The sequence below is a fragment of the Zootoca vivipara genome, chromosome 13 (assembly GCF_963506605.1).
Source record: "Zootoca vivipara chromosome 13, rZooViv1.1, whole genome shotgun sequence".
In the NCBI taxonomy this organism is placed as follows: domain Eukaryota; kingdom Metazoa; phylum Chordata; class Lepidosauria; order Squamata; family Lacertidae; genus Zootoca; species Zootoca vivipara.
The window spans coordinates 9,299,158-9,318,035 of NC_083288.1; the positions used below are offsets into that span (position 1 = coordinate 9,299,158).

Below are 18,878 nucleotides of genomic sequence, written 5' to 3' on the forward strand. Positions count from 1 at the left end.
GACCATTCGGCTTCCCAGGTGCATCAATAGCAATTGTAATACTAAATAAATTTGAGTCCTTGGAGAATTGAGAAAATCAGATGAAAAGATTCCAAGAGCTCTGGCCAGGTAGTAGATTAATTTTTTAGAAAGTTTTAAGTTGAGAATGATAAGACAAATTCCAGTAGCAATCCAGTTTTTAGAAATCCAGGACAAGGCCCTGTTTCGGTTTATTCTTCATCAGCTCTAGTTTCATAGTTTCAAGGTCAAAGCGTGCCACTCTTGGAATCTTTTCATTTGATTTTTCTCAATAACAATTGGCCAGGTGCCGCAACAAAGGATGGCATTGCGATTCGGTTGGGAAATGGTCACAAATTGGGTCTTTTTTCCAAATAAAAAATAAAAAAGAGGACAGCAAATCCATTGCCAGAACAAATGAGTGTGAGGATAAGCCAGATGGAGAACAGTCTGTTAAATAGGGAAGAGAACAGTTATGTAAATGATTTTAAAAAAATGTTCTGCTTGATTTTATACTAGTAGGGTTTCCAGTAACAGGAGGAAAGTAGGTAGTTTTGGGATTCTAAATTATCAATTGTATTCAGGGGGTCTTGCTTCCAGATAACTGCAAAGGCCTGGAGCATCAACAGCTTATTTCCTAGTACTGTAGTGGGTTCAAATTTGTTATAAGAAACAGACATTAAAGGCGCCCAATATGAAGATGGCATTCTTCTCATATTTTCCCAATTTGCAAGGATTGTCTCAGTAAGTGGACACATTTTTCCATTATATTTTTCACCCCCCCAAAAAACCCCAAATCATGCCCCCTCCTTATGGAAGTAGAGCACTGGGTGGTCTATATTCAAGGGCCAAACTACATGCTATATACTAACAGCGCAGTGTGCAGCTTTGCCTTCTAATTTCCTTGAATTTCTAGAGGAACAGGGGCATTTGGGAAGGTGCAGCAGAGAAATGGGGTTCATTCCTTCCCATCAACAGCTCCTCCCTGAAATGTCCAGATACCCCAAGCTACAAGTGATGGGGAGGAGACCCTATTCTTGCTCACTCCAGGTCTGACTCCAGTTTCTATTGGAGTGGACAGGATACAGCCTTCAGGAGAGATCTTCAGACTCGGTAACAGAAAGCCAGCACATGCATTTCATAATTCTCCTCTCCTCTTCCCATTCTTTTTAGAGGTATAGTCTGTTAAAAGTACGAGCCGTTGTTTCAAACTAAACTTCCAGTGTTGACAGAAAGACAGTGTTTGTGCAGCATGTGAATTCAGGGAAACCTTTTGTGGCAAGAGATCGTACCTTTGAGGGAAACAGGCCCTCTTGACTTGATGTGATGTGAGTCACTTGGAAAAGATGCTTGTATTTATACCTCCCAACAGCCCTAGTCTTCATCTCTTCGATTCAGTTGCCAGCATAGGAAGTGTAGGCAGTGGAAGCTTTTTTTTCATCCTTTTTTCAAATGAGCACTGGGAGAAATATCAGATTATAACCAACTCTGTTGCAGAGGAGGTGGATTAATCATGCACACTCGCTGAAAGAGACTCTCTTTTTTTCCAGCAAGCCAGAGAACAGCCAGTTGCTGAAATCAGTTTTTTTCTAAAAATGTAATGCCATCGTTACCAAAGAGAGACAAGATAAAGGTGAGTACCCTTGGCATGAGCTTCCTTCATTGTCATTGTGTTGTTGCATTTACTTTCCCATCTAGGGCTGATTTTATCTGGAAGTGTATGGTTAATGTGTATTTTCTTTCTTTCAAATTCCGTCTGATTTTTACCATAAAAGCTTAATGGCAAAGGAGGAAGTCAGTTTGTAACAGGAACATTGTACATTACAGAAATTTGTGTATATGTGTTGTTTCGATTTATGTGCTGAAAAACAGAAGACGAGCAGAGGTGTGCATTTTTTAAATCGAATATCCAAAAATATTGGGCATTTTGGCTGCTTCGAAAGTATATGGAAGTTTTGCAAACTTTCAACTTCAAAGGCTGTCATACGAGTCAGAAAAGAACAACAAAAAAAGAGCAAAGCTTTGAAGCATACATACCCTCAAAAGTCCAGCAGGTTGGGTGGCTGGTTATTTTGTTTTTTGCATTGCTCTCTGTCACTAATGTAGCCAGCAGTACATTTCGTTCTAAGGTCAGAATTGTGTATTTCTTTTCCATTCAAATCTTGGAGCCAATCCTCCACGCTCCCCTGATCTGAAAGATAATCAACAATCTACTGCTTAGAAACACCCATTTTGATAGCCAAATTTTGAAATGGGTTTTTTTGGGGGGTGGATTTGGTTCTGTTATTATTGTCAAGTATTATTCGGTGTTTTGCCTGCTTTCCCTACTCGGATGATGCTGTCCTCAAAGTGGAACGTTCGTGGTGCCTTAGGCATCAGAGTTGGTGGTATTAAAGCATCATCTCCTTACCCACTACAACAGCAACAAAATGGGAAAACAGGGGTTTCCTTGCTCATCATGACCAGTTCCTACGGAGGAGGTGTGCCACATACAGTTGACTGATTGCTGTAATTTGAAGCTTCTTTTATTTGGCCTTCTTTGCTGGCACCTTTAAATGCTAGCTTGCACCTTTAACTAATGAATGGAGCGGCTCATTCACCACAAAAGTATTTCATCCGTTGTCCTGTGCACACTATGAATGTCGTTGTTGTTGTTGTTTAGTCATTTAGTCGTGTCCAACTCTTCGTTGCAGGGACATTAGGGACATTAATGCTGGCTACATTAGTGACAGAGAGCAATACAAAAAACAAAATAACCAACGAAGTTGCAGGGACCCAGGTGGCGCTGTGGTTAAACCACTGAGCCTAGGGCTTGCTGATCAGAAGGTCGGCGGTTCGAATCCCCGCGACGGGGTGAGCTCCCGTTGCTTGGTCCCAGCTCCTGCCAACCTAGCAGTTCGAAAGCACGTCAAAATGCAAGTAGATAAATAGGAACCACTACAGCGGGAAGGTAAACGGTGTTTCCATGTGCTGCTCTGGTTTGCCAGAAGCGGCTTTGTCATGCTGGCCACATGACCTGGAAGCTATACGCCGGCTTCCTCGGCCAATAATGCGAGATGAGCGTGCAACCCCAGAGTTGGTCACGACTGGACCTAATGGTCAGGGGTCCCTTTACCTTTACCTTTAACTCTTCGTGACCCCATGGACCAGAGCACGCCAGGCACTCCTGTCTTCCACTGCCTCCTGCAGTTTGGTCAAATGAATAGATTTCTATGAATAAAAAGGTAAAGGACCCCTGGCAGGTTCAGTCGCAGACAACTCTGGGGTTGCAGTGCTCAACTCGCTTTACAGGCCGAGGGAGTCAGAAATTTGTCCGCAGACAGTTTTCCCGGGCCATGTGGCCAGCATGACTGAGCTGCTTCTGGTGAAACCAGAGCAGCGCACGGAAACGCCGTTTACCTTCCTGCCACAGCAGCACCTATTTATCTACTTGCTTTTTTGGCGTGCTTTTGAACTGCTAGGTGGGACAGAGCAACGGGAGCTCACCCAGTTGTGGGGATTCGAACCCCCAACCCTCTAATTGGCAAGCCCAAGAGGCTCAGTGGTTTAGACCACAGCGCCACCTGTGTCCCCCTTTCTATGATTAGATAACAGCAAGTTGCTCAATATATCAAATCACCTCTGTTAGTGAATTAAACAGTCCCCCCTGCCCCCTCTTTTCACAGATTTGGCTCCGATGTCCTTGGTTTCTTTGGCTTTAAGCCCAACTAGAAGAGATGGATATAAATATCTCTTTACTATCCAATATCTGTTCAGCCACCTTGTCCTTGGTAAAAGTAGCCACCAATCAGACAGAAGCAGGCATTGGATTCCAGCAGGTGGCAATCGGACTGATACTCACATTTATAGATTTGGCAACTCTTTTGGGAAATACAGTGGTGTTTATCTGCCCCTTGGTGGAGAAGAGGCTCCGGACAGTCACCTCTATGTTTATCATGTCCTTAGCAATGGCAGATTTTCTTGTGGCTTGCCTGGTGATGCCATTTAGGTAAGAAATCTGACAAAGGTAAGCTGCTTCCTGGGGTATGGGGTTTAAATAGTTGCACATTGCTATTCCCTGTGCCATTGATACTGAAAGCAAAGAACAGATGGTTAGAAATCAGCTGAAAATACTTTACCATCACACAGCATCAGGAAAGGGCTGGGCATCTTCTAGAATGCCTCCAGCTCACACAAGGTCAACAAAAAATCTGGCCATGTTCCTGTGTGTGCCACTGACCATGTTCCAGAATCCACAGTTAGTATGAAAGCCATTTCTTTGCAGACAAACCAAGGTGGAATGTTTTCCCTGGAGATGGAAAGCTTGAAAATCATTGTCTTGGAAAAAAAACCCCAACTCAATATTTAACTGATTGTAGAGCATGCTGAGAGAACTGGCACAAAAAGGAATGCCATTGGACAGCCCTGATGCTAGTATTCCTGAAGGAGCGTCTCCACCATCGTTCAGCTTGGACACTGAGGTCCAGCGCCGAGGGCCTTCTGGCGGTTCCCTCCCTGCGAGAAGTGAGGCTACAGGGAACCAGGCAGAGTGCCTTCTCAATAGTGGCACCCTCTCATTGATAGTGGCAACCTCAATAGTGGCCCTCCCATCAGACGTCAAGGAAATACAGTCGTACCTTGGAAGTCTAAAGGAATCCGTTCCAGAAGTCCGTTTGACTTCCAAAACGTTCAAAAACAAAAGTGTGGCTTCGGATTGCCTGCAGGAAGCTCCTGCAGCCAATCAGAAGCCACGGAAGCCCCGTCGGATGTTCAGCTTCCAAAAATTGTTCAAAAACCGGAATACTCACATCTGGGTTTCGATCATTCGGGAGCTAAGGCGTTCAAGATCCAAGGTACAACTGTAAACAACTGAAGGAGCGTCTCCACCCCCATCGTTCTGCCCGACACTGAGGTCCAGCGCCGAGGGCCTTCTGGCGGTTCCTTCGCTACGAGAAGCCAAGTTACAGGGAACCAGGCAGAGGGCCTTCTAGGTAGTGGCACCCACCCTGTGGAATGCCCTCCCACTAGAGGTCAAAGAGAACAACAATTACCAGACCTTTAGAAGGCATCTCAAGGCAGCCCTGTTTAGAGAAGCCCTGTTTAATGTTTGATGGATTTCTGTATTTTAATATTTTGTTGGAAGCCACCCAGAGTGGCTGGGGGAACCCAGCCAGATGGGCAGGGTATAAATAATAAACTATTATTATTATTATTATTATTATTATTATTATCATCATCAGACTTTCAGAAAACATCTGAAGGCAGCCCTGTTTAGGGAAGGTTTTAACGTTTGATGTTTTAGTGTGTTTTTAATATTTTGTTGGGAGCCACCCAGAGTGGCTGGGGAAATCCAACCAGATGGGCGGGGTATGAATAATAAAAAATTATTATTATTATTGGACCTATGTTCGGTATTCTCCCTGCATAGGATGAAGTTGTGATGTGAAGGCTGGGAGGAAAACAGCAAAGCGGCCCCAGCCATTGACTTCATCTCTTTGTCTCTCCTTTCAGCATCGTTTATGAAGTGACCGGCATGTGGATGTTTGGGAAAGAGTTCTGCAAAGTCTGGATCTCATTTGACGTCATGTTCTGCACGGCTTCCATCGTCACCTTGTGTTTCATCAGCCTAGACAGATACTGCTCTGTCGTAACACCCTATCGTTATTCAAAGAGGATGTCGCGGCAAAGGCAAGTAGGTTTTCTTCCCCTTGTTGGAGCAGAGTTGCCGAAGCCTCTTTGGAACATGGACAAAGTTTCCGTTGCAAAACCTGATTTGCAGGTTTTAAGGATTGAGAAATGAAAATGCCATTGTTGCTCTTCCCCGTTTCCCCTTTTTAAATACGTAGTCATAAAGTAAGCCATGGCAGGGCTTTTAAGCATTCGAGAAATATAAGACATACCCCGAAAATAAGCCATACTTCCGCGCCGCGGAAACCAACCCCCACAGGCACCTCCACTCGCAGAGTAAATCCATGCGGCCGGCACTGCAGGAGCGCGATCAGCTGTGAAGCGGCGCTCCAAGAGCTCCGCTTAACAGCTGATTGCGCTCCCGCCTTGCTGGCTACATCCCCGCGCTCCGCCTTCTCATCCACCGTCGTCCCTGCCGCTTCCGTGCTTGCTGCCACCGCAGGGCTCACTGCTTCTTCCTTGCCTGGCCCGGCCAAGGAGCTTGGAGAGCCCTGCAGCAGCGGCGGGCGGAGCGCCTGAGCCAGCGGCCTCCGCCTGGCCCGGCCAAGGACTCCTGCTGCCCTGCCACCCGGAACCGGTGGCTGCTGCAGTGCCGAGCACTCAAGAGAGCCCAGCAGCGCCCTGAGCCAGTGCCCTGAGCTGTAAAAAACGTACCAGTAATAAAAAAAATAAGACATCCCACCGAAAGTAAGCCACCCTGTGTTTTTTTGAGGAAAAGAAGTTATAAGACGGTGTCTTAAAAAAGGGGAAACACGGTTGTAACTCGGGAGGAAGTGAAAACCTGAGAGCCATTTCATTAATATATTTTGGCCTCAAAATATAAGCTGTCGTCAAATATACATATATGTAACTGTTTTATGTATGATGTTGTAAATAGCTTCAGGATTCCTCATGGGATGCATAATAATAATAATAATAATAATAATAATAATAATAATAATAATAATAATGTGCAGTCTTATGTCTGAGAGTGAATTGCATATATCTGACCTTCATTGCCAGCTGGAAGCTTGTATGGCCAGCCATGGGATCTTAAAAGGGTTCTGTGGTTGAGAAAAGGAGGCTGCATTATCACATAACTGGTTCAAAAACATTAGATCAGGCACCCTCAAACTGTGGCCCTCCAGATGTTTTGGCCTACAACTCCCATGATCCCTAGCTAACAGGACCAGTGGTCGGGGAAGATGGGAATTGTAGTCCAAAACATCTGGAGGGCCGAAGTTTGGGGATGCCTGCATTAGATCTTCTACAAAAATTGAATCCTAAAGCTAGTGAGCGATCTGCAACCCAAGAAGTTTGTGCTTCGAATCTTTTCTCTTCCGAGAAACAAACAGGTAGCTTCAGACAAACTGCTAAGCCTCAGTCTCCCTTCTGCTATACTTACGCAAAATGGACTCATGTCCAACCGCATATATGTGCAGCAGCAGGAAATATATAGATGCAAACCAGGAAATGGTGGGAAAGCTGCAGAGTCTTTGTGGCTTGCAAGGAGATGACCCCTCCTCCCCCGGAGCTCGAAGAGGACTCCAGGGAGGGCGGAGGAAGCCCCAAAGAGGCGGGAGGCGCAGAGGGGCTTTAGTTTACGCTGCTGAGCTTTCCCTGTCTAGCAAGCAATGTGCGGGGTGACACGACAGAAGCAGTCACTTTTCTGGATGGCCTCCAGGCTAGTTGATAAGTGTTATGTGGAGGGTGGGAAAGCAGGGGGGGGGGATGCGAGTTTAGAGGCTTTTTAGAGGGTGCTCCTCCCATCTCTTTGGGGATTCCTCCATCCTACCTGAAGTCCTCTTCGAGCTCCGGGGGAGGAGGGGTCATCTCCTTTTAGAGGGTGCTCCCCACTTGGGGGAAGGGACACAAGTAGTGCTGTGGGTTAAACCACAGAGCCTAGGGCTTGCTGATCAGAAGGTTGGCGGTTCGAATCCCTGTGACGGGGTGAGCTCCCGTTGCTCGGTCCCAGCTCCTGCCAACCTAGCAGTTCGAAAGCACATTGAAGTGCAAGTAAATAAATAGGTACTGCTACAGCAGGAAGGTAAACAGCGTTTCCGTGTGCTGCTCTGGTTCGCCAGAAGCGGCTTTGTCATGCTGGCCACATGACCTGGAAGCTGTACGCCGTCTCCCTCGGCCAATAATGCGAGATGAGCGCCGCAACCCCAGAGTCAGTCACAACTGGACCTAATGGTCAGGGGTCCCTTTTACCTTTTACCCTACTTGGGGAGATTTTCACTTATGTGCGCAGGGGCCCAGAACGCGACCTCTGCATAAGTGGCGGGACGCCTTGTATAGGATAAGTAAAGGCAGCGACAACTTTACTATGATAATGTGAACAACCTTGAACATTCTAAATCAGTCTGTATATGACAAGTATTCTAATGATAATAAAGCAACATTTTCTTTTTGGCCATCCTGGAGAAGAATGCATCTAAAATCCTGATCTTTCCTCATTTTCCATCCGCAACACGTCCAAAAGAATGGGCTCATCTTCAGCATTTGCACACCAGTTACAGCCAGTGGGATGTAGCAGCAGGTATCCCGAGTATTATTTTCTTTTCATTCACAGGTGCATCATAATGACCTGCGCTGTCTGGATATATTCTTTCCTGATTTCCTTTTTGCCCGTCATGAAAGGCTGGAATGAGATACCCGGCGTGGATTTTGACGCAAGCAGAGAGTGCGTCTTCGTCACCAACTGGGCTTTTGCCATTGTAGCTTCAGCTCTGGCCTTCTTCATCCCCTTTGCCATCATGTGCAGTATGTATGTGTTCATCTACCGTGCGTCGAGGCTCAAGGCCTCCCGCATCGTTTCTCAGACCCTCGACCTTCACTACCACCCACAGAGTAAACGCCAGAACAGCCTGCAGCTGGAAAACAAGGCAACTCGCACCATCAGCATCCTCATATCCGTCTTCATACTGTGTTGGCTGCCGTATTTTGTCTTCAATGTATGGCTAGCCAGCCGAGGGGCCAATTCCACCAGCAAAGTCCTTGTTGCCACCTTCAAGATCATCACCTGGCTGGGCTATTGCAATTCCACAATCAACCCAATGCTCTATGCTTTCCTCAACCGGGACTTTCAGCGGGCTTTGAAGAAAGTGCTGACCTGCAGGCGCAAGTCTCAAGTGGGCACGGGTGAGGACATCGTTTCGATAGTTACATTCGCAAAGACAGCTCAAGACCCCAGAGTTCAAGGGGAAAGAAGATCTGTGTTCTGCAGCTCTGAATAACAAGGGCAGACATGATGGTTGCGCCTCCTGCTGCACCCTTTGCAAGTCTTCGCACATGCAGGTACGAGGAGAGTCGCTGGAATCCTTCACCATCCAGTTCGGGAACCCTAGATATAAAACGGATTTTGGGCTGAACTTGTATTGCAAAATATAAAGCATGGCGAAGTTTTTTTCTTGTGCAGCAGGTGAAGGGGAAATAGCTAGGATATGCCAACAAAAGAATCCATTGATTATTCTAGCCGGGGCTGGATTCAAGCCCTTTCAGTGCCAAATGTAGCAGAGCACCAGTTAGATCCATTAAGCTACAGGCCTGGGTTTTAGCTTTCTATAAGACACAGCAATTTGCCACGACTACTGTTATTCCCTTTGGCTCGGTTTCTCCGCCGCTATTTCTGATGCTGTCTCCAGCTTGAATAACCACTTGAATCAATGGCTAGGTAGAGTTGATATTCCTTTTTGTCTGTTCTTGTTCCTCGCTAGTGTCCTTCTTAAACCTCTAAAGGGACAACTGCAGTAAACTTTGAGAATCGATGGTCTAGGACAGGCATCCCCAAACTGCGGCCCTCCAGATGTTTTGGCCTACAACTCCCATGATCCCTAGCTAACAGGACCAGTGATCAGGGATGATGGGAATTGTAGTCCAAAACATCTGGAGGGCTGAAGTTTGGGGGTGCCTGGTCTAGGATTAACCACAAAAATCAAGACCTTTCTGGTCAACCCCCTGGTCTTAGTAGGCATGGTGGGCGTTCAGCAGAGACCACATAACTTGCATTATACTTCGTAAATGGCAGCAGAAATCAGAATATCCTGTCTAGGATCCAAAAGGTCATGTGTGCTACGGGAATGTTTTCAGTTCTTCTTCCTATTGCAGCCTGCAAAAAAGAGGTAGGTATGGCTTGGGTAACCCTCCAGAGTTAGGTACAATGTGATGGATGCGATTCATCTGTGAGACAGAGAAATATTTGGCAAAGATGCATGGCTCTTTGGATCGCAGCCAATGGAAAACGGCAAAAGGAGTTACACTGGTTATTATTTAAGGGGGGGGGGAAACAACTGCATCTAAATAAAAAAAGGCTTTATTAAATCAGACTTGAAAGAAGTCACAGTAATTAAATGCACCTAACAATTGTTCCAAGTGCATACTGTACACCACCAACCCAAATGGATTGATCTTGCCATTTTATAAATAAAAATTAACATATTTACAGTGAGAAAAGGGTGTTATTAAGCAATAACATCCTAGTAAAGAAATGTGTCAGAATGATTACTACGAGCCTGCAAGGTTACAGTGGATGAGACATCCAGGAAATACAAAAAAAATATGAATAAATGCTTAATTTGTTATTGTTGTAATTCGAACCCAGGTTCAACCAGATTTTTTATTACTAAATCTTCTTCCATCTTCATCTAAACACTTTTCAATAACTTCTACTGTGTAGAAACAAATCACAATTTGCTCTAGAACTGGCTACCAATAGTAAAACTATTATTACTTTATCCTCCAGGGACAAAATATAGAGGTTTTTTTATATTTTAAGCTTGTTTTAAAGGTCTTCATGTCTTAAATGAATGTAATCAGGACCTAGATATCAGAGTTAGAGAGACCACTTGGTTCTATAAAAATACAGAATTTAATTCTATTTACATCACAGGCATCCTTTCCAAATTCCCTAGAAAATATTAACACAATCCAAACACCAAAGGGTGTATCGCAGCTAAGGTAGGCCAAGTTATGGTGTGAAAGTCATCTGAAAAGCGCAAAACAGAAACTATTAGCTTCATCCCATGATAATTTTGTGCATAAAACTGAAATGAGAAAATAAAGCTCTGAGCAGGAATATTCCAGTGACATTGCTCGACGCTGGATTATCCTGCCGGGTGACCACTCTGAGATCTGTCCAGTGTGCTCATAATAATTGTGCCATCTCGTTTACTCCGCTATCTTGAATGCTTCATTCCGGATGTACTCATTGTCCGTGATCTTTGCCTGAGCACTGGTGTTGCTGGGAACTCGAGGTCTTCAAATAAAGGGTTTTCGATGATGTCTGCAGCCTCTGGTCTTTCCGTGGGACTGGGAGACAGCATGTGCTTTACCATTGCGTACTAAATGGAAAAATAGGGAAAATCTGTGAGATTTCAGGCTCTAGTCTGCCTCCCGACTACAAAAGAAATGCAGAGACTCTCTGCACTGCATTTGAGAAGCCATTTGGGCTCATTGTAACCCCAATCTTTTATTTTCAAACTCCAGCGATTAAATACATATTTTACTTATTACTTACTTCTCTTAGAGGTACTAAGACTCCTTTTTTCCTTTGCAAAACTCTTAATACGAGATTTTTTTAAAAGGAAGAATTTTCTCAATGAAATGAATTATAATTAACTTAAGTTTTTGCCCAACAGAATGGTATCTGATATTTCTATCTCTGAAGCTAAGATAGAAAACTTGATAGAAAACTGCTTGTGGAACCCACACAAACTGATTTAATTAATATTAAGGAGAGTTGATGCTTCTAACTTTTGGGTTATTTGGGTGTTGTGTGGACACAGTGGTGCCTAGCCCATGTTAAATTAATATCGTGGATTTCTCCACTTATTTCTATAGGCAGCATTTAAACATATTTTATTTTATTTTATGTCCACTTGCCTTTTTCCTACAGAAGTTTTGTACCTTAAGGTCAACCTGAGTCTACTGAGAATTCCTCTCTTGTGTGTGGCTGGTGCAGTTTGGACTACATAAGCATGTGACTGGGAATACTTAATGGGTAATTAAAATGACTGGATTGCTTGTGCATAGCAAATAAAAGGGCGGGCAAAATACATTCCTTTTAATGTGGTGCCAGTCTTAAATAAACGATTTCACGACACACAGTACTAGCATTAGGAGAGCAAGCATAAACCAGAAATGAATCACAAATAAGATGCAATGGAATCCCTTTCAATATTAATTATCTTATGGACTTCTTTCATTAACATCAATTGGCGTCATGATAAAAATCGTTCCTCTTTGAAATCACAATAAGGCATGTGAATTTTCTAATGAAGTTATGCACCGCCATTATTTCTTTCAGCTTGTTAAAATGTTATCCCCCAAGGGGAAAAAAATTCCACAGCTTAAAACTATAACCCAAGCAAAGCTTGAAAATAAACTACACGACCGGACCAAAGTTATATTAAAACTTACCTCCTGTGGATATTTCTGAATGAAAAGTGGAGGGAAAGTCAAGTTCCTTACTTCGCTCAATGTCTGTTAACAAGAATTTTTTTTTAAAGCCTTTGTATTGTCATTTGAAACAATGTTCTTTACAAGCCATACACTTGCTTTATCTTTAAGCCCTGAACTGTACTTCTTTAGATAACAAAAGCAGAAATCACATTTTCCACAGTGCACAGAATCACGCAGATCCTAAACTATGTAAGCTGCCCCGCATTTCTAGCAGCGCCGAGGGCCTTCTGGCAGTTCCCTTACTGCGAGAAGTGAGGTTACAGGGAACCAGGCAGAGGGCCTTCTCGGTAGTGGCGCCAGCCCTGTGGAATGCCCTCCCATCAGATGTCAAGAAAATAAACAACTATCTGACTTTTTAGAAGACACCTGAAGTTTTTAATGTTTGATGTTTTATTGTGTTTTTAATACCCTGTTGGGAGCCACCCAGAGTGGCTGGGGAGGCCCAGCCAGGTGGGTAGGGTATAAATAATAATAATAATAATAATAATAATAATAATAATAATAATAATAATAATAATAATAATATAGCACCTCTGTTATTTATCCCATCACACACTAAGTTTTAGATTGAAAACCATCAGAGTAGGGCCTGTCAGTTGGAATTTTGTAATTCTGTGTGCAAAAGGGTCTGCCCTGCTACTGAAATAGCAAATATTTCACAGTATGGAGAAATTATAGAAATCATGAACATTTCTATCTGCATAGTTGTGTTAAAATACTCCAGTTATTTTATGTCTTCCTAGATACACAAAAAAGTAAGGTGGCACCACACTTTGCAGTTCATTTGACCGTCAATAGCTGCCATGGATGCTGTAGTTCAGATTCCTGCATTATAAGGGGTTGGACCAGATGAGCCCTGGGGTGCCCCCAACTCTACAATTCTATGATTCTATGGATGGCCAGCCCAGAAGAGCTGTTTAATGAAGGGGGGGATCCAGACTCTTAATGAAGGTGGATCCAGTCTCTCCCCACCCCCACCCACCAATTTAATGCTTTTGGGTATAGTACACACTTCAGATTCCATGGAAGCTCGTATCCCTTTTATATGTAACATTTGGGGTTTCCCTTTAGTGGGCAAACATATTTTAAAAAGAAGAATTTACAAAATCAAGACCAGCAATTACCAGAGCAAAGGCCCATTGTTATGCTCCTTATTTTGGGGTGGTGATGGTGGAGATATCATTACACATAAGCATTTAAAATGCACCGTGAGGAAAATTATGAAAAGTCACATCTTGCTTCTGATGCAAGAAAGCTTCCCAAAATAGGTATTGCAACCATCATTCCCTTTATATTGTACAAGCTTTCAAAAGTGTGCAAGTCTTAGCATACAAAAAACTGATATGAAAACCAGCCCCAGCTTGGGCTCAGTTTGAGCACTTGGCGTAGTCTACAATCTACATGGCAACATACTTTTACGGGTGTCCCTGGCTACGGTGTCTCCTGAACACCCGAGCTGTATTTCGTTTGCTTCTCCAGCGATATTATAAACCCACAACTCCATGCCAATGATTCTGTAGTATTCTGCACACCCAACCTTTATCTTATTGCTAAGCTAAAATCTACTTTCTCACTGGGAAGCGAGAAGGATAGCTTCTAGCAGGAGGTACCTACCCTGACTCTCTCCATTTGAGTGCTGAAAGGGTAAAGGAGCTCAAATAAGATCAGTCCCAAAGAAAATATATCCACTTTGTGTGAATAAGCGTTTCCATAGACCTAGAGAATTCAAGATAAAAAAAGTGATGGTCAATCAACTGGATCTTTTGAACTCATATAGGCCACAATTATTCCTCTGCCCAAACCCAACAAAATACTGGAGCGAACTGTGTAGCAGCCAAGATCTAATCATTTTTATCTGGTTTTAATCAACGTTAATGGATAATAATTTCATTGTAAGACACCACAATTACTTGAAGAGCCTGAAAATGGTACAGACTTACTATGCCTGTAACTCAAAAATCTACTTCATAATAGCTGCCAACTAATACCTGCCACAAAATTGAGGAATGTGGGAAACCCCTTCACACATATACACCAACCCATAAATGGTGTGTATTTTCGAATAAAATGTTATTCACAACAGTAACCCGTCCCTCCAATAAACTGTAACCAAGTGGCACCAACTGAGAAGAGGTAGGTATAGGGATGTTCAGGGGTATAAGGAGAAGGGGACGACAGAGGATGAGATGGTTGGACAGTGTTCTCGAAGCTATGAACATGAGTCTGACCAAACTGCGGGAGACAGTGGAAGACAGGAGTGCCTGGCGTGCTGTGGTCCATGGGGTCACGAAGAGTCGGACATGACTAAACAACTGTCTGAAAACACGTAATGACACCCAGAAATATTTTAAAACATCATTCTACATCTACAAAAAGTTGAAGTTATATGATTCTCCAGTGCACAGAATTTTCAAAAACCAGCCGCCAATGAATGTAATGAAAGGCATATGTAATATTTAAAGCCTGAAAAAGTTGCACACACACCACACACTCTCTCAGCAATCCTCACTACAACCTTGTAACATGGATCAGAAATATTTATTATTATTATTGAATTTATAGACCTCCTTATACCTAGAGGTCCCTATTCCCACACTGTAGAGGAGTGCTGAGACTGGGGGGAAAAGAGTGGTTTGTCCAATGTCACTTAGTCAGCTTGTACCCAAGACAAGATTTTTTAAAAACGAACTGGTTCACAGTTCATATTTACAGCCAATAAGCTGCTCTAGCATCTATTTTAAAAATTCAAGTGGCATTTATCTCTGCTGATTAAAACCAAGGCATAGAGCGCACCTGTTCTGGGCTCATGTAGAGCTTGGTCCCAACTTGCCCCGTGTGCCTGTCATAAGCTGGCATTGGTGTTAGAACAGAGTTGTCTTCTTCGTCTTGGTCCATTTCAGTCACGAGCCCGAAATCCCCAACTTTTACTATGTCATCCATTGTGAAAAATATGTTGGAGGGCTGGGAGAAAAACAGATCCAGTAAGCACGCGGAGGACCGAGTCAATATATTAAGCAAGACCTAGCTTACTGTCCACATCTAGTAGGTCCTGTTCAATTGTGTCAATACATTTTCCTAATTTGCTGAGCCCTACAACATTTGTGGAAGATAGCCTTTGTTTACCCAAAATGTAAAACACACATGTGATGATCTGAAAGCCTTCCTGAAGATTCTGTTGACTTTGTTGCTGGACAACAGCTTCAAAATAAAATAGAAGGAGTGGTGGCCATACCTGCCAAGTTGCTGTCAGAGAAAAAAGGGACCGGGCGGAAGTAGCAGACCGGAAGTAGCGCTGCCGCCATTTTGGAACTGGGCGGAGCATGCTCAGAAGTGACTTTTGATGCTGCTTTGCCCAGTTCCAAAATGGCCGCCGCGCCAGAAGTCGCACTGCAGCCATTTTGGAACTGGGCAGAGTAGCATCAAAAGTCGCTTCTGAGCATGCTCCGCCCAGTTCCAAAATGGCCACCGCACCAGAATAAACCGGGGGGGGGGGAATCCGTTTTTTCAGCTAGGAACAGCTGGAAAAACGGGGATTTCCCGGGGAGTATGGGAAACTTGGCAGCTATGGTGGTGGCACACTTTACAGGTGTAAAACAGAAGCAGAATGTCCCACAGTGGCAGCATTATGCTAAAGGATAGTATTTTGATGGGGAAGTGATGTGAGAAGCACACACATTTCTCCCTCTTCCTCCTGATTGCCGTTTGCTCTGTGACTGAAACTCCTTGGTTTCATAGGCCAGACTGTTCCTGCGCTAAAGCTCACATAAGTGCAACCAATCCCTCGAAGGAACTTTCCCTTCTCTTTTGAAAGCATATCCGCCACCTTTCTGCATTATGTCAACCCCCAAGGTGGTTCACATGAAGAAGCTGCCACTGCAGCTGGGGGCAGCATGGGGGAGATCAGGGGGAAAGTTATCCGAGTTGCCAAAGCCATTGCTGATCCCTTTGAGATGGCATAGCCGTCTCTTCAGTGGAGGGCAATGTTCCTTGGAGGCAACAGGAAAGGCTGCAGAAACCAAAGGAATCAACAAGGCTCTCAACTGGAGAGTGATTGGATGATCACCGCTGCTCCCTCTTAAGCTGCAGTGTTTTTGGTAGAAGTGTTTTGCCTTGGTTTGCTTTCTGACACCTGAATGCCATCTGCTGCAGTGGGTACATGACGAATGGACAGAAACCAAGAACATGGTGAACTCATCATCACCCTTACACATTCTTAATATTTTCCCCAAGTACTAGATTAAGGCCTTAGTAAGTGCATATGCCATTCCCAGAAATAAATACTCTAGTGCCCAGTAAAATGGGGAACCTGTTATTACAAGTTTTGGGATTATAGTCAACTTAGTTCTACTCAGAGAAGGCCCACCAAGTAAAGGCATGCATTGGATGCGTCGACTCTGAATTTGACTAAGCTCCCTCTTAAATCAGACTGCCTCGAAAATACGCCTTCTCAGATTCTTTTCAGTTTATAGACATGCTAGAGGATGAAGGGGCATGTGAAGATATCAAAGGGGAACAACTGAAAGCTTAATCTGCATGTGTAACACGCATCTACAACTAATGAACAGGAAGGATGCTCTGACGCAGGTACCGGTAGAATGCACAAGAAGAAATAATCATATGGAGAAAGAAATCTGAATTGATGTAACCAACTGCTTAAGATCCTATCAAGCACATTTCAAAGAGAACAATGGTTTCTTAACGTCATGTCAGAACAGCAGTTCCTTGTAAAGCTGTATCTTAAATCAAACGGAGTGAAGTTGCACAAGGAAGATGCAGCAACTACTGTGGGAGCATTGTGTTACGGTTCCCAGTTTGGACTCTGGGTCAGCCACACTAATCCCTCATTTGAGGTGGCGCTGTGGGCTAAACCACTGAGCCTAGGGCTTGCTGATCAGAAGGTCGGCAGTTCGAATCCCTGTGACGGGGTGAGCTCCCGTTGCTCGGTCCCAGCTCCTGCCAACCTAGCTGTTCGAAAGCACATCAAAATGCAAGTAGATAAATAGCAACCGCTATAGCGGGAAGGTAAACGGCGTTTCCACGTGCTGCTCTGGTTTGCCAGAAGCGGCTTTGTCATGCTGGCCACATGACCTGGAAGCTATACGCCGGCTCCCTCGGCCAATAATGCGAGATGAGTGTGCAACCCCAGAGTCGGTCACGACTGGACCTAATGGTCAGGGGTCCCTTTACCTTTACCTTAAAGGGCAAAGAGCAATGAACACAATTCATAGGGTTCCCAAGCATGCACATGCAGACTCCTAACTAGCTTGTGCTAAGGAACTGAAAGTTTATAGTCATGGTGTTGTTTTTTGGTACAAACCTTGAGGTCCCGATGCATTAACCCTTTCCCATGCAGAAACTGAACAGCTTCCGCTATCTGTAGAAAGATCAGCAGGCAATCTGTCCTGTCTCTCTCCTCTATCGTACATCTTCTGTTCATCCAGTCTTTGAGGTTTTCTTTCCTACAGAGCTGCATCTGAATGTAAAGGTACACTTTTGGAGTGGTAGGCACGGCTTTTTGTGCAGAGTTCTTAGAGAAGTCTAAACTTAAGGTCGTTGGTCTTGGTGGAGAAACAGACAAAGGGCTTGCTGAAGATGACTTCCTATTACTGGATCCTTTTGTGTTTGTTGCTTTATCCTCACAGTGGCTATTGTCAAGTGAGTCATCCTTGTCACTTTCTTTACTAGAAGTATTATCACAACCGGAGTCTTCAAAGACAATAGACGAAGAGGTCCTCTCCCTCACTCTCACTGTTGGCATGGCTGGAAGACAAAGTTCAAAGGAGTGTCCAGGATCATTTTCATCAACAGTACTACCCTCCATATCACAGTCGGCAAGGAAGCTGTCTTGCATGTTTGACACAGGATCTGCCAACTGGCTCAGGTCTCCGTTATCAATGGCAGAGAATTCCAAAGGGGAGAACTGGCTCTCTGATGAATCCGATTGGCCACAAGGTATCCCAACAGAAAGCAAGGTCTTCCTTTCTACAGATGTAGTAATAACTTCAATGTGTTCCTTTGCAGAGAATGGCTCAGTTCTAATTTTAAATGATGGCACTTCCATTGGGCTGGGAGAACTGAGTGGCCAATCAGTACTTAATTTAAAAAAAAAGGAGAACAGAACATTACAAAACTTTTGGTCATTTAAAAATGCATTACCTCAAGAACAGTATCAGCATAGCTTTGGGTTTTCTTTCTCAAAATAGAAGTATAAGCAAGTTAAACTAACATAAAGAAAACTGTCACCACCTACTGGGAACCACCATCAAGTATTTTTTTGCCATTGTTTTTTCAACCATCAGTGTTTTACCTTTTTTACCTATGGACAGTGTAACAAGGAATGTCCCTCTGAACGCTTTGGATACTCTCCTGTAAGGTAGCACTCCTACCACCAAATGTTCCGGAAAAGCACATCACTGATTGGGCAGGACACAGTATCAGGTTTCATCCTCGCCCCTTTTCTAATCTCCCCCTATTAAAGAATCTAGGGCAGGTAATTCTTTAACAAGCAATATAATCGAATTTTTAACTTACCTTATGCAAAAACTAATTTGAGGTAGCCCATGTTTGCTTACCCCTGGCCATCAATCTGTTCTAGGTTCCCCCTGGAAGTCAATTCCTCGTGAGCCTTTCCTAAGTCTACAGTGTCCTGTATTCACTTTCTTCCCAAAACTATTGGAAATAAGGTTACTTACCTGTAACGCACATTCTTCAAGTGGCCTTCTGCAAAGGTACACATACAGAAATTGCACCTCCACAGAGTAGCATCTTGGAAT

At 43.9% G+C, this 18,878-nt stretch overlaps 2 protein-coding genes across 3 annotated transcripts in view; one reads left to right on the forward strand and one right to left on the reverse strand.

The window, feature by feature from the left end:
* Positions 1–3,944: 3,944 nt before the first annotated feature.
* On the forward strand, positions 3,945–8,882 carry LOC118094558 (octopamine receptor-like). Its single transcript, XM_035135076.1, has 3 exons — positions 3,945–3,985; positions 5,488–5,664; positions 8,219–8,882. Exons 1-3 carry the CDS (start codon positions 3,945–3,947, stop codon positions 8,880–8,882), a joined length of 882 nt encoding a protein of 293 aa, XP_034990967.1.
* Positions 8,883–10,219: 1,337 nt separating this feature from the next.
* The window catches only part of EIF2AK3 (eukaryotic translation initiation factor 2 alpha kinase 3), a 36,570-nt gene continuing 27,911 nt past the window's right edge, over positions 10,220–18,878 (reverse strand). For both annotated transcript variants that reach the window (XM_035134680.2, XM_035134679.2), the window contains exons 13-17: positions 17,423–18,197; positions 14,899–15,066; positions 13,720–13,821; positions 12,064–12,126; positions 10,220–10,985 (exon numbers count right to left, since the gene is read on the reverse strand). In XM_035134680.2, coding sequence (XP_034990571.2) covers positions 10,821–10,985; positions 12,064–12,126; positions 13,720–13,821; positions 14,899–15,066; positions 17,423–18,197 — 1,273 coding nt within the window. In that variant the 3' untranslated portion in view covers positions 10,220–10,820. The remainder of the gene's footprint in view (positions 10,986–12,063; positions 12,127–13,719; positions 13,822–14,898; positions 15,067–17,422; positions 18,198–18,878) is intronic.

What these genes read in the sequence shown, in the direction of transcription:
- LOC118094558 (XM_035135076.1), top strand. Translation starts at nt 3,945, where the DNA reads ATGGCAGATTTTCTTGTGGCTTGCCTGGTGATGCCATTTAG. An exon ending in TGCCTGGTGATGCCATTTAG is followed by an intron (nt 3,986 to 5,487) that starts GTAAGAAATCTG and finishes CTCTCCTTTCAG; the next exon opens with CATCGTTTATGAAGTGACCG. An exon ending in AAGAGGATGTCGCGGCAAAG is followed by an intron (nt 5,665 to 8,218) that starts GCAAGTAGGTTT and finishes TTTCATTCACAG; the next exon opens with GTGCATCATAATGACCTGCG.